Genomic DNA, 13,450 nt, shown 5'->3' on the forward strand with positions numbered 1-13,450 from the left:
GCCATTACAACACCCTCCTGTATATTGTTTTCAGGAGCGTTGACAAGCTCCTTTTCGTTATACCGTGACGTATATTGTCAATACAATTAGATATTAATGCTAACAAGTAAGCCGAGGAAAGGCAGCCGTTCTTGAACTAAGGGCGCCCGCAAACCGTACTACATCGAACGAATACGCTGTCCCTTAAAGGAATCGCTCTACACAATTCCATTCCATCTTTCGATCGTTACTGTCCAACGCGCTGAAATTAGAAACATTTCATCAAAGGTTCTACATTTCTCTTTAAAACGTCCTGAAGATAAAGGGGGAAATACGGGTGTGAGAATTCAAGGAAGCGCCCATGCCTTAGAAACACTTTAGATTAATCTCAAAGAGCCTGGTCCTCTGTGCGATTAACATCTGCCATTTCTACCTTTGCAGTTTTTATTCACGTGAATAAGTGCTGCGACGCAACAGTCACAAAGCCAGTATTTTTTCGTTCCTACCCTTGCACCTGTTGCTTCGGAGCCGATGACACGCTGATGTGGCGCATATCAGTTTTCTAAACACGAACACATGCAAAAAAGACGTTGTGCTATGCAACCTTATAATTATTATTTGAGAATTGTACAGCATACTATTCGGTGAGAGATGCGGCGCGTATACCGACAAGAAGTTAGATTTCGGTTCTGTTTTCACGAAAACAATAAGATTTTTAGAGGGTAAGCGAAGAATTTAAGCTTGTAAACCAATTGCCTTCTGTGGTCTTGGATATCAGATCAAGCTGCACACGGCAAAAGTGCGAGCGATAAAGATACGACCGTGAAATGGGTTTCTGTTTCACGTTTTACCCATTTTACCGCTAGACGGCGGAAAATCATTCGGGCTGCTAACAACCCTGTGCGTGGCTGCATCAATGGCGTTGGAGTGTTTTTCGCGGATTACGTTTTCTTCAAAATCCAGCTTCATCGTCCGCTTACGGTAAGTCTACACGTTTATATTTTATTCATTTGGTCTCCTAAACCACTCTAAGCAGAGCTGTGTGTGCAGAACAGATTATGTGCGCAGTTACAAACGTCCTATCTTGTCCTATCTTCGTTTCTAAGGCGGAAGCCATCGGGTTCTCGACTAATGCCGCTTATCTCTGTCCCGCTGTCTTTACTAACGCGCGGAAAGGCAGTCTGTGCGATGCCCTTGATGATAAGCCGCTCCTCGCGAGCTGTCTACTAGATTTTTCGTGTTTCAAGGTAGATGCGCGGCCAGAAATGTCGTTTAGCCTGTGAATGACGGCCGAAATGGAACTTTGTGTTAGTTAGCGCCGTGTGAGCTCAATTTACTTTGCACCTCCGAAAACGTACTTACATACAGTCTCGCTCAGTGGTGGATTACATTTGTTTTCTTATCTTTGTGTTATCGCCTCTCTGGACCATGGAGTGCTGTTCTTTTTGAGGTGTGCATTGCTTGCTACGTATGGACGCTCGCTCGGTGCGCGTCGTGGACGCCGACGTTTCAGCAAAGGTGTCTTGTAACGCTATAGACTCGAGCGCGAGACGTTTGTCAAAGTTGTATTCAAGCGGCGCTGGAGGAATGCTTATAGTGTGATGGGTGAATAAAATTCGTTGCCGGCGCGAATGGCCGTCGTGCTCAAACAACGCGAAGAACCCACGAGCTTCATCCCATCTCCCCTTCGTTGCACACGTATGGATTCGTCCGTGTCTGTCATCGGAGCCGTTGGCCGCCGCCGCTGGCTTGCGGGCACTTCATTTTGAAAGCTGGGTAAAGGTCGGCTCGACAAGAGGTGGCTTACATTTCGTTCCGAGTGGTTCGTTCATGAATCCCGCTCACGCGTGCACAGATTTCTAGAATACCATTTGCGCGAGAGGCAAAGTATGTGTTTCTGATTTCAGACTGCTACGTTACGAAAGCGCCGATGTGACTCGCCGCTTATTTGCGCCTAAAATTAAATTAAGCTCTCGTGTTATTATAGCTGCGCCTGTTGAAGGCGTTAATTGTTTCATTGAAGTACTTCCTACTTTGAGCACGTTCAATGCTTTCGCTGATTTTTCTAGCAGCGTTGGGTTAGCTGCCTCCATGCAAGAAACACACCTCTTTACTGCGCTGTTGGAGCTGCACTTGAAGGAAAAACTAAGTGAATTTCAGGCGGTATTTTATCGTGACAGTCAGTAATTTGCTGTCTCAACCTCGCGACTGCTTTTGAAACGGCGCAGCTGCAGCCTCTGTGTACTGTATTAGTTTTCTGAATAATGAGCGCGGCATGGAAGCGCTGCAACCCGCTTGTTTCTAAGAGCGCGCGCAGATGTACGAGTATGCTGTTCCGTCTTTGTGCTTCAATTTATAGGCGCAAATCTGTGGTGAACTGGTTGCTTCTACCTGCTGGTTTTGTCTAGCTTGTGCCCGTTTGAGTATCGGCTTACGTACACTCGGCCAAATCTTGAACTGGCTTAGGTGTTGCATCGCTAAATGCACCTGTAAAAAGGTGCCTTTTGGCTACACTGCTGGCATATTCATGTTGTAATTTGATGCGTGAGATGGCATTTCATAGTTTCTTTTTGTTAATATAATGTTTGAGTGGAGTACTTGCATGTTTAGATCAAAGTTATCAGAAATATTCATCGTCTGCCGCTACGATGAGCCGAAACAAGCGGAATACGCAGCAATGGTTATGGTGGCGTATTTGCACTAATCTGGGAAACGACTTGTCCGCCATGAAAGGAGTGGTACTTTACCCAGAGGATGAGGCCATATGGACAAGATCCATTGCTGCGTATGCCGCTTGTTTCAGCTGTTCGTAGTGGCAGACGAATGTTTCTGATAACGTTGATCTAAATACGCAAGTACTGCACTCAAACATTATATGAACAAAAAGGAACCACGAAATGACATTTCACTCGTTAAATTACAGCATGAATATGCCAGCAGTGTAGCCGAAAGGCACCTTTTTTACAAGGTGCATTTAGCGATGCAACACCCGAGCCAGTTAAAAAGTTGGCCGAGTGTACCAGGCTTAATTCACGCAAGGTATTCTGAAGCGCTTCTTCTATAGCGGTTATAAGAATAAATGCTGCAATATTCTCCTTTTTGCATCCCTCTGTAAGGTGCACTGAATCTGTATTTTATGGAGGTGGCATTCTTAACAGCTCCTTGCGAGTCAATGCAGATATGTGGCACAATTGTTCGAAGTCTTCTGTTACAAATAGTGTAAAAGGATTGCCATAAAGAGATCAGTATTGGCTGTAACAGTATTGCCATACAGAATTCAATATCAGTACTGGATTCAGAGTAGAGTGCTCCAGGGATTAGGGGTCTTTGTTACAATGTTTTATGACGACACTTATAATCTGTAGTGTATTTACTGAAATGATTGAGCCGGCATGATAGCTCAGTGGCTATCATGTTCGTATGGCGACCTGAAAGATGCAGGTTCGATTCCGGCCTAGGCGGTCGCATTTTAATAGAGGCAAAATGCTAAAGGCCTGTGTACTCTGCACAGGTGACCGAAATTATTCCCCAGCCTTTCACTTTAGCGTCTCGTAGCGTGTGTCGCCTTGGGTCTTTGAACCCCATGAAACCACACCAAAAGATCAAGATTGCCTATCTAGAATGGCATAGCCAGGATATGCCTTGCATTGTAAAGCACATGTGTAGAGATGGAATGGGAATTTTTTTTTTCAGTTCCTCTTATATTATTTTTTTTCCTTCGTGCTGTACAGGTGAACATGTCCGGATGATTTACTGCAGACAACAGGCCACAAGAATGCTTCTGAGGAAACTAGCCGGACTGTTACTTTCAACTTTTATGTTACTGTGGTGCATTCTTATGGTGCATGTATTGCATATTCCCAGCCTGGATAGCTTGGAAATAAACTAAATTTGTAAGTATATTGATTGTTTCATGTGTGAACTCTGTCTGGTGACCTTTTTCAATGATTGTGGACAGTCTATAGGCAGTCTATAGATAATGGTCTACTAATAGTTTAGTAGACAGAGGCCTATAGACTGTCTATAGACAAAGTTCTATAGCACTGCCTGGCCACACACCTATGGAATGTCTATAGACAGTCTATAGACATATGTCTACTGGACCAGTAGACTTTTGTCTGTAGACTGTCTATAGACAGTAATCTACAGGAAGTCGATGGCCATAAGTCTATAGGTCGTCTATAGTCCGTCTATAGACAAGTGTCTATAGACGGTCTATAGACAGCTCTATAGGAAATGTATGACCATAAGTCTATAGATCGTCTATAGACTGTCTATAGACCTGTGTCTATAGACTTCCTATAGACCTATAGACTTTCAGTAGACATTTGTCTATAGACTGTCTATAGACAAAAGTCTACTAAAAGTGTATGGCCATAAATCTATAGACTGTCTATAGACCAGTCTAAAGGATTTGTCTATAGACAGTCTATAGACTTCATAGACTAAAGTCTATAGACAGTCTATGGACTGTCTATAGAAATTTTTATAAGGGTACTGCAGTACGGTCCATCTGCGGTAATTATTGTGGAACATTCCGCCCGAACAGAGGGTCATAGGTGGCGCTGCGCGCTTAGAGCGGCGGAGTGAAGAGGAGGGCTAGTGGAAAAACGAGTATGCGATGAAGAATAACAAGAGCGTTCTAGAAATATTCAGATATGAAGTCGTTATCATATCCTCTACTTAAACATTGTCGCAAAAAATAATGTCTTGACAGCCGTCGTTGAATCTCGCATCGCCAGTGGTAACCATCCTTTTATTTTTTTTTATTTCGCAATAATGCATGCAGCAACGTTGCCCCAGCAGGAGAAGTTATATATCAAAAATGTTGCTGGCGCTTCACACTTACAAGAGAAAGCGCATTCAACCAAAGAAGATAACAGCTCCATTCTTCGAAGGTATTTGTAAAGATAAGCAGCTTTGCCCTTGCAAGATACCAGCACATTGCTTTGGAACGGTTGAGACGTGGCGAACTTTTTTGATGAAGCAAATATCGACAGCTCTGTTAAACCTGTTTTGCGACGGTAGAGCAAATAGAATATATATTTTTCCACCTGTCGACTTAAGTAAAGCGGCTCCAGTCCAAGCTCCTTGGACTTGTTGGACACTGATGCCGTCGGTCTGTAAAGATGTCGGCAATCGCTCCGTCTGTGTCTCAAAGGCTAAGCGAAATATACCTCTCACAACTAACCACGAAGGTCAATGTGCTCTAAAACGCTCCAGAGGTAGACTCGCTACCACGCCTCTCAGGTCGTGGGCCTTCAAGGTGTACACGGTGGTGTACAGCCATTCGTAGCTGCCTTCACGGTAGAAGACTGGATACGAAGGCATAGACCGAGTGCGAAAGAAAGCCCCGTGATAAGATGAGATTAAAACGAAGAGGGACAGGGGATATTCATTTGTATAGGTGGCCGCGGATATCACTAATTTATGTATTCACTCCCGGTGATCTGAAAGTAAGGAAAGGATAACCGGAAGATGGGGGGGGGGGGGATAAGATTCGAAAAAAATTATTTCAGCCATTCATTCACTTCCACTGGTCTGTTGGAGTACAGACATTGGCTACCAAGGCAAGAGAAACGCAACCGAGTGGGGAAGACAAGCAGGAGTGGAGATGAGGTTATGAATTGATGTTATAAGGCGGTTACATTTATATATTGCTGGACTTGGTAATGAATAACAATGGACGAGGGCCTCCTGGTGTAAACTTAATTTGCTTGACTATTACAATGACGATTGCATTTTTTTTTACAAATGCGGATCAGCGAAGGGAGGCCGGCAAAACTGAGGAGAGGGACGGATGTGCCAATCACTTTACCCCCTCGTCTTCCCCTTCCCTACACTCATACAGTTTAACCTCGTTATAACGAAGTTGAAGGGATCCGGCGGTTACTTCGTTGTAGCCATAGCTTCGTTATATCCTGTGCTCACCGGGCCTCCAAGAAGAATTGTCATTCCTTTGTTATGAAACCGTTTCGTTCATGGGCGTCCGGAGGGGGGGGGGGGCAAGGGGGGGCGGCTGCACCCCCCTGGAAAATCACTCACTCGAACCGTGAGTGATGGCCGCACGCCAGGGGCGGTGGTGCGCTCAGTCAAAAGGGTAAAAGCAGCCCCGCATGGTCACATCTGCGAAATGCCGCGTCCGGGCGTGCGTCGTTCCGCCGTTTTCAAACCACGCCATCGTTAGCTCTACTGAAGGGCGACCTGTTCCAGACATACAGCGGCACCGGCGAGCATGTGTTTCGAGCCGCCTTGAGATGGGTGTCTGTTTCTTTGATCTCTAGAGAGATAGCGACACGGAGGCAGACAGTGCACGGGGCATCTTGTTTTCGCCTATCGTTACGCCGGTCACCGATGAATTCTTAAGGAGGGAAGGTAAAATCAGCCGTGTCCACCCCCGCTTTGTCGGGCTGCTCAGGGGCAAGCGGGCGATGAGTTGGCGCCGCCGCCGCTCGCTGTCTCCTCCGATCCACGGGTAGCGCAGTTCGGTAGAAGCGCCGCTTTCAGAATCTCCGGCAAAGGGGATTAGCTGCTTTTGTTCACGGCGACGCAGTCTCCCGAGGCGCCCCCACACCAGCGTTCTTTGCGTCTTCTGCGAAAACCAGCGCCTTTGGTCAACGCAGCCCGATATGGCGCCTGCCTGGCTCGCCTGTCACCTCTGGCTGGGCCTCAAATCACAACAGCGCCCATGTACTGTGCGTGTCAGTGCATGGTAAAGAGACCCAGGTGGTCGACATTACCCGGAACTCCGTACTACTCCATCCCTCATAGCCTGAGTCGTTTTGGGGCTCTGAACCCCATAAAAACACAAAAACAAATTTTCCGACTGGAGTGGCGAGTGTCCCTTCCCCTCGGAAGTTGCGCGGCGTTCCTTTCACCCCCAAAGTGCGCATTCGGGGATACTGCGGCAAGTAAGCCCTTGCACGTGTGCGCGCCTCTGTGTTTGTGCTTGGGTGTTTTTAGTGGCCGGTTGTCAGCGAAGCTGAGAACAACCAAGACAGCGGACGAGAAAACGACGAGCGGAGAGCAGTGTGTGTGCGGTTGCTCGACTGTGCGGATGCGCAAGCAAGATGGAGCGAGGTGTATGAAGCTGCGAGCGTGCATTTATCTTGTAAATAAGTTTTCGTTGTATATATAGTCACCTTTTGTTTTCAACGTACGCGTTCAACAGTTTTTCCAATCAATGTGTATGATGAGTGTGCACCGAGAGCGTGTAATGAAGCACAGAAGTGAATTTATCACACGTGTAATTACGCAATTCGGCCAGAAAAATCCGAGGCGCCTACAGTTGCTGTTCAAGGAAGACTGACTGAGTGACTGTAGTTGCGTGTTTGTGAACATATTGTGCTGTGTGCTGGTCATCAATCCGGGTGAGTCGAGAACCCGTATGCAGCAAGACTGAGCACTCTTCTCCACGAAGTGATATAGCATCTTTTTGCATTTTTATTAATTTTAGTTGTTTCTTCGTTGATAAACTCCAATGTACCTCTCCTAGCCGCGCTTTAATTTGCTGTTTGTAATTTTTCTTTCATGTGTGCATTTTGTTTAATTTTTATTTATATATAAATAAATAAATTTACTCCGCAAATAGCGCCTTTCTGCTACGAACATACCCCCCCCCCCCCCCCCCCCGGGGCACCAACGGGGCCCCCCCCTGCAAAAAATTCTGCGGACGCCCTTGGTTTCGTTATAGAGAGGTTCCACTGCATACTCTCCAGGCCACTCTCAATGTTCGCTCTCTGGGTACCGTTTCACATCTTTCCACAAGGTATGCTAGCTACAGGCCATGCTTTTTGCGTCGCCTATCCCGAGCCCCCATAGCGAGCTTTCGGGAGGAGAGGTTGGGGAGACAAAACTGGTTGCCCAAACTTAAAAGCACAGCCTAATGGGCGAGCTGGTGTCGCATTGCAGACCACGTGCGAGCGCGCACTAACAAAGACGGACGCAGACAACACAAGCGCTTTTGTTTCCTGCGTCCTCCCTGCACGCCCAAAAAATTCAGGGGGCACTCTTGCTCTCTAAAGTGCTGCAAGGCGAAAGCCTTTTCTGGCGCACTGTTTGGCATTGACTGCGAGACTGTTTGTGCTGTACTAGGGCTTTATGTGAATACACACTTTGACTACACACTACAACTACACACTTTGACTGCTTCTTTAGCACGACTCTCTCTCTGCTTCGATGCGTTCGGTTGTATCCGTGGCTCTGTTCGCAGTAATGAGGTATGTAATGTGGTTACCCACGGACGCCTTACGCCCCCTGTCGGAGCAGACGACAACTATTTTATTTGTGGTCGTCTGCTCCAAAAGGGGGCGTCAGGCATCCGTGGGTGGCCTCATTACTTCGAATCCGTGCACACTGACGTCATAACCATTTCGACCAACCGAAAAGCGTCACACCTCTGCTGACAACCTTCTGTCGACAACGAGGAGGCATTAAAGGCTCTCGCCTTAAAATTAAGAGGCTCCCAGACCGACGCCGCCAGCGGAGCACTACACTTGGAGCACTGGCCACCGAACTCTTGCAAATTTTTTTTTTTTTGGGGGGGGGGGGGGGGGCAAAAGCTTTCTTGGTCTCTCTCTGCCTCCACAGTTGGCAGCGACACAGCAGCCAATACTACGCTTAGTACCGGCGAGTGCTAAGTCATGTCTCTTTCCTTGCTATCTTCGCTCGTTCGCGCCCCTGGTCACAGGTGTTGCATTTTTCATGCGTATTTACTGACCTTCTTTCTGTGCGTGGTCTATCACATATTTTGTTCATTCCTTCTGCTCTAGACGAATATTCACGAAGTTAAACTATTTCTCGGGCATTTCGCAGCGCTTATTAGTGTTAGGTTTTTTCCAGTTGGCACCATAAAAAAAAATAATTCTAAGGTTGCATTTGTGACGGCACAGCGCAAAACACCGGGACAAGAGACAGCACTTGTCTCTTGTCCCGGTGTCGCACTGTTCCGTCACAAATGAGTAACCAGCATGCCCAAGCTGCTAGACATCTAGACATCCTCTTTGATGAAAACTAAAAAAAGCCGTAGTGTTTTACCGTAGCTAAACCGAGAAGACGTGCAAAAGCATGCGTTTAGCCTGGTCGGCTTAGGTTTTGCTGCTTTGCTGGGTCGTCGGCACGTCTGGCGACGATATTAGACTCAGGTTAAGACCTGATCGAGGTTAAGCTGATCTGATCTGTTCGCGCCGCATATGGATGTTGATGAAGACGACGATGGGCAATGCACAGCGCGAGAGTGTTGCAGTTTAACGCGAGGCGTAATCGGCTGCGGCGAAGGCCAAGTGTTCTAAAGCGTGTTAGGCGGATGTGGATTCAGGCAGCCGCTAAAACGTTCTTTTTCAAACTACACACAGCGACGCTGCCTGTCAAGACATTTCTTAATGACAAGGGGATGTTTGTACCCTGGAATGTGAATTGCCGTCTGTGTGACGTGCCTGAGACAACTGATCATTGCTTCATCCTGTGCCGTGATGTCATGTTCTTTTGGGACATACTACAACGAACTCTTAAGAAGGACATTGAAATTACACCATACACTATTAGATTTCTGCCTGTTGGCAAAAACTCTGTTGTGCCTTATGATCTGTTTGTGTTGATGGGACTATCGAGTCTTTGGAAAAGCCGTATGATGGACAGACATGCCGAGCCACCAAGATCGTCCAAATCTGTGTTTCGTGAACAGTGTGCTTTGGTGAGGAGTGTACATGCTGCACGCGAAGATCCTCCAAGCTGGCTGCCGTGCCTAGATGCATGTGTGTGCCTCCCTGAATTTTGATGTTTTGATGGGGATGCAGTGTTGAGTTAGGGCTATGGCGGGCTCGTCTTAAGCAGCCCGGTAACTTGAGACGCGAACCAGTTTGATTGAAGTTTTCCTCCTTTCTACGGAAGTTCTTCCATGCAATAAAGAAAAAAACCGCGACGAAAGCCAAGTTCTTTCGTGCAGTGGCCATCGAAGCTGAGCTGTTCGCGCCACCGCAGGTTCGAAACCCAGTCGCGGCAAACATTTATTTTATTTTTGCATGGGCTTGTTGCTATGCTGGGTTTTGCCAATGTCGCCTTCACGGTAAGTCTTCGCACAAACTTTGTGAGCTGGTTAAACCTCGTGAAGTAACTATTTCACACTGAAAGCATGCCTGGTGCTCTCGCTGAAAGCAGCATCATTGCTGAATAGGGTTTCGGTGAATGGCAAGCGCCATGCCTGTTTTTTCTTACCGCAGAACCTGAGCTACACGCTTCCGCCGCAGTTCCTCGTGGCCACAGGTGGAGTCATCAGGTTTACAGGCACCTGCATCATGCGTGAAAAACCCACCGCTAAGTAAGCACCTTGGCTGTCATTGCCGTCCTGCATTTTAAAAAAGTGGCAGTGGTTCAAACATGGGTTACCCCCAAAGGTCGAGCGATAGCTCTGTAGAAGAATGGCAGTTTTTCAGGGTTAAGCTCAATGCACACGATTGCTAATGAAGTCGTCATTGACTGCAAGCATACAATCAAAGCCGAAGGTCAAAGCGGCATGGCCACCATGGTGAATCGTGGTGACCATGGCATACCCACCTGTAAGTTCTGCGTAATTTTGCGTAGTTTCACATAAAGCGATTGTGTTGCTATGCTTGCTTATCAAGGTCAATCAAGGTCAAGGATCGCACCAACACAGAGATCCACTCCTGCGTTTAGTAGAGCTTTTGGTCTAAAAGCTAGATTCATTGGTTGGTCAAATGTTAGGCTGGAAAGATAAACAACGCAGGCAAACTTGATCAAGCAAAGCGGCCTCAAGTGCCTGAGCAACCCGTCATTGTCATAACATATGAATAGACCGCCATTTTGAACGGTTCAATGCCCGCGTTTTAATCTGTTTGCTCCTTTTCTACGCTTGTTGTGTTTTTATTTATCTCTCATGTGGTTATAAGCGTTTTTTTAAAGATAATAAAAAAGTTGGTTAGTACCGTCTTGGTGGTACCTTACTACGGAACAAGGACGAAATGCTGCATCGACAAGCGCCCTCATGCAGCTATTCCTTATAAAAAATGGTCTATAGACAGTCTATAGACTTCTTATTGACTGTATTGGCTTTCAATAGATATTGCTTTTTGTCTATTCATAGTCTATGGACAAAAGTCTACTAAAAGTGTATGGCCATAAATCTATAGATGGTCTATAGACTGTCTGTAGCATTTGTATTGCCTATAGACTGTCCTCTAAGATTTGTCTCTAGACAGTCTATAGACTTTATAGACAGATGTCTATAGGCACTCCATAGACTGTCTAAAACTTTTTTATAAGGATTGGGGGTGGGTACAGTCAGCCAATGCCAGATTCATTTAATCTGGCTAGCGCCACGTCGAGACGACTAACTGAGGCGTCCGAAAGGCTCCCATTGCGAAGCGAACGGTGCACTTCCATTGAAAAAATAGAGGAGGCGTGGATGCGGATTGGTGGTTAAGTTTCGTTAAATTACAGCTGGTCAATTGCCGCTTGAGATGCCTCCATTGGAGCGGACGTCAACGTTGCAGGGATTTGGTCTGAGGAAACCATTCTACGCGCGTTACGAGCACTCCCCGACAGCCAGGAATTCTGATTAGAGAGGCTAACCAGCCGCCGTGAATGCTCCAACTTTGATCAGCTATATCGCGGATTGTTGGTAGCAAAGGTCCCGGCTAGGACGTGACTACGCTGGAGAGTTAGCAAAGCGATATGACCCGCTTTCAGGAAGTAGAGAAGAATGTGGACCACGCGCTTCGGCGGTCAAAGTTTTCTCGCGCATTGCCTAGCGGAAAATAATAGTTATTCTATGCATAATTAAGTAGTATTTACTTGTGCCCTTGTACACAAAGTGAACAAACATTTGTACTTCAATTACCCAAAGCGACAAAAGAGTTTGAACGCTGAAGCGTGGTCCATATTATTCTGTCCGCAGCGGTAGTATCGGGGACAAAAGTGGTATACTCCATGGGGTGGCAGCCGGAGCAACGGAAAAATGCGGCATTTTGGTGAGCTAAAGCACGAAACATTGAAACGAGCTAAGTGACATGCCTGCTGATAATAAAGGTCACGCATTGGCTGTCTTGATCACAGATGCCGCCTTTAGATGGCGTTGCAACGAAGTTTTCCATTTTTCCGTTGCTCCCGCCGCATGGAGTATATCATTTTTGTCCCCGATAGTACATAACGCACTTTTTAAAGACGTAACGCCACTTTTGCCGAATTAGTCTTTTTGGGTGCAATGCGGGAAGTCCGCTTATTAAGAACTTCTGGTACAACGAACGCAGTCAGTGTGACCGTTAGGGTCGTTATAAATGTGCTTATATACCAAGGTGCGGTGTTGAGCTAGTTGGGGGGGGCTCTTCCATATTGTTAGATTGAGCCTATGGGGTTTTAAATGAGGACATAAATACGTTCTCCCTGTTCAACCGCGGCTGACACAGTTCAAGACCGCGCGGACCCCACCCCATGATCGCGTACGCTACCGAGCGCACGCCGACCACGGCGGGCCTTGCTCTGGGGGAACAAAGGAACGACACACTGGCTGACCCAAACAGGCATTTATTGCGAACACAACAACAACGCCAGCTAGCAACAAAATAGGCTGATGAATCGAGGACGTCCGACTCACCAGCACGGTTAGGAGCGAATGTTCGCCTGCGGTAGGGCACACGAAAACTCCGAGGCCGGACAGGACAGGACGAGATGCGTGGGGAACGTTCCTCCCCACGAGGGTGCGCACCAGCCGGCGAAGAGCGGAGCCTCGCGCCGAACGTCAACGCGCTTCCCCGGCCCCAAGCAGGAGAGAACCGTCTCTCATCCGCGCGCGCAGCAAACACGCCATCCGTGGCGCTCGTGGCGCTGCGATGCCAGCGCCCTCACCTGTTAGTTAAAGTAACACAACTAAGGAGGGTGCATTGCAGGGAAGCGAACCACCGGGGACGAGTTGAGGGTGCGCTGCGGGGAAGCGAACCACAGGGGACGAGTAAAGCGCGTCCCCATAAGCCCGAAAAACGCATCCGCAAGCTCGCGCTTCGCAAGACCATTGCGCTCTACTACTGGAAGCTCGGTGACAAGTTAGAAATTTAAAAAACTAACAGATGCAAATTCCGTCATCACGTGATTCGCAGCATTAAGGTGTTTTACGACAACGCGATGGCGGCCAAGCTGGGGGGCCTGCAGCGGAACAAGGAGATGGCGGTGGAGCTCAAATTTCACGTGGACAAGATCATGGTGTCTCTAGAAGGGGCGCCCAACAAGCTGTCGCCGAAGGAGGTCAAATTGAACGACAACACCTCTCTAAAAGCCATCAGGATCAACCGGAATTTGCAAGTCCATAACGTGTACATTGTAAGTTGCAACGAAAGGTTTCTTCGCTCTGGTTTATCTTACCTATTGGCATCTACGCGTGCGCGTTGGGTGATAGCTTTTTTTTTTAATCCATGCATTTCTTACGCACCAAAACATCTAATCTGTGACCCAGCTGTAGGCGAAG

At 47.3% G+C, this 13,450-nt stretch overlaps 1 protein-coding gene and 1 long non-coding RNA gene across 2 annotated transcripts in view; both read left to right on the forward strand.

Moving 5' to 3' along the window:
* The window catches only part of LOC149332997 (uncharacterized), a 33,651-nt gene that overhangs the window by 12,403 nt on the left and 7,798 nt on the right, over positions 1 to 13,450 (forward strand). The window contains exons 5-6 of the mRNA XM_089558529.1: positions 10,197 to 10,294; positions 13,086 to 13,305. Coding sequence (XP_089414655.1) covers positions 10,197 to 10,294; positions 13,086 to 13,305 — 318 coding nt within the window. The remainder of the gene's footprint in view (positions 1 to 10,196; positions 10,295 to 13,085; positions 13,306 to 13,450) is intronic.
* LOC149332998 (uncharacterized) lies at positions 820 to 3,881 on the forward strand. The gene is made up of 2 exons (XR_016285281.1): positions 820 to 960; positions 3,711 to 3,881. It is a non-coding gene; the product is annotated as an uncharacterized LOC149332998 (long non-coding RNA).

Source organism: Amblyomma mixtum, chromosome 8, assembly GCF_055824585.1.
Source record: "Amblyomma mixtum isolate Tamu chromosome 8, ASM5582458v1, whole genome shotgun sequence".
Lineage (NCBI taxonomy): Eukaryota > Metazoa > Arthropoda > Arachnida > Ixodida > Ixodidae > Amblyomma > Amblyomma mixtum.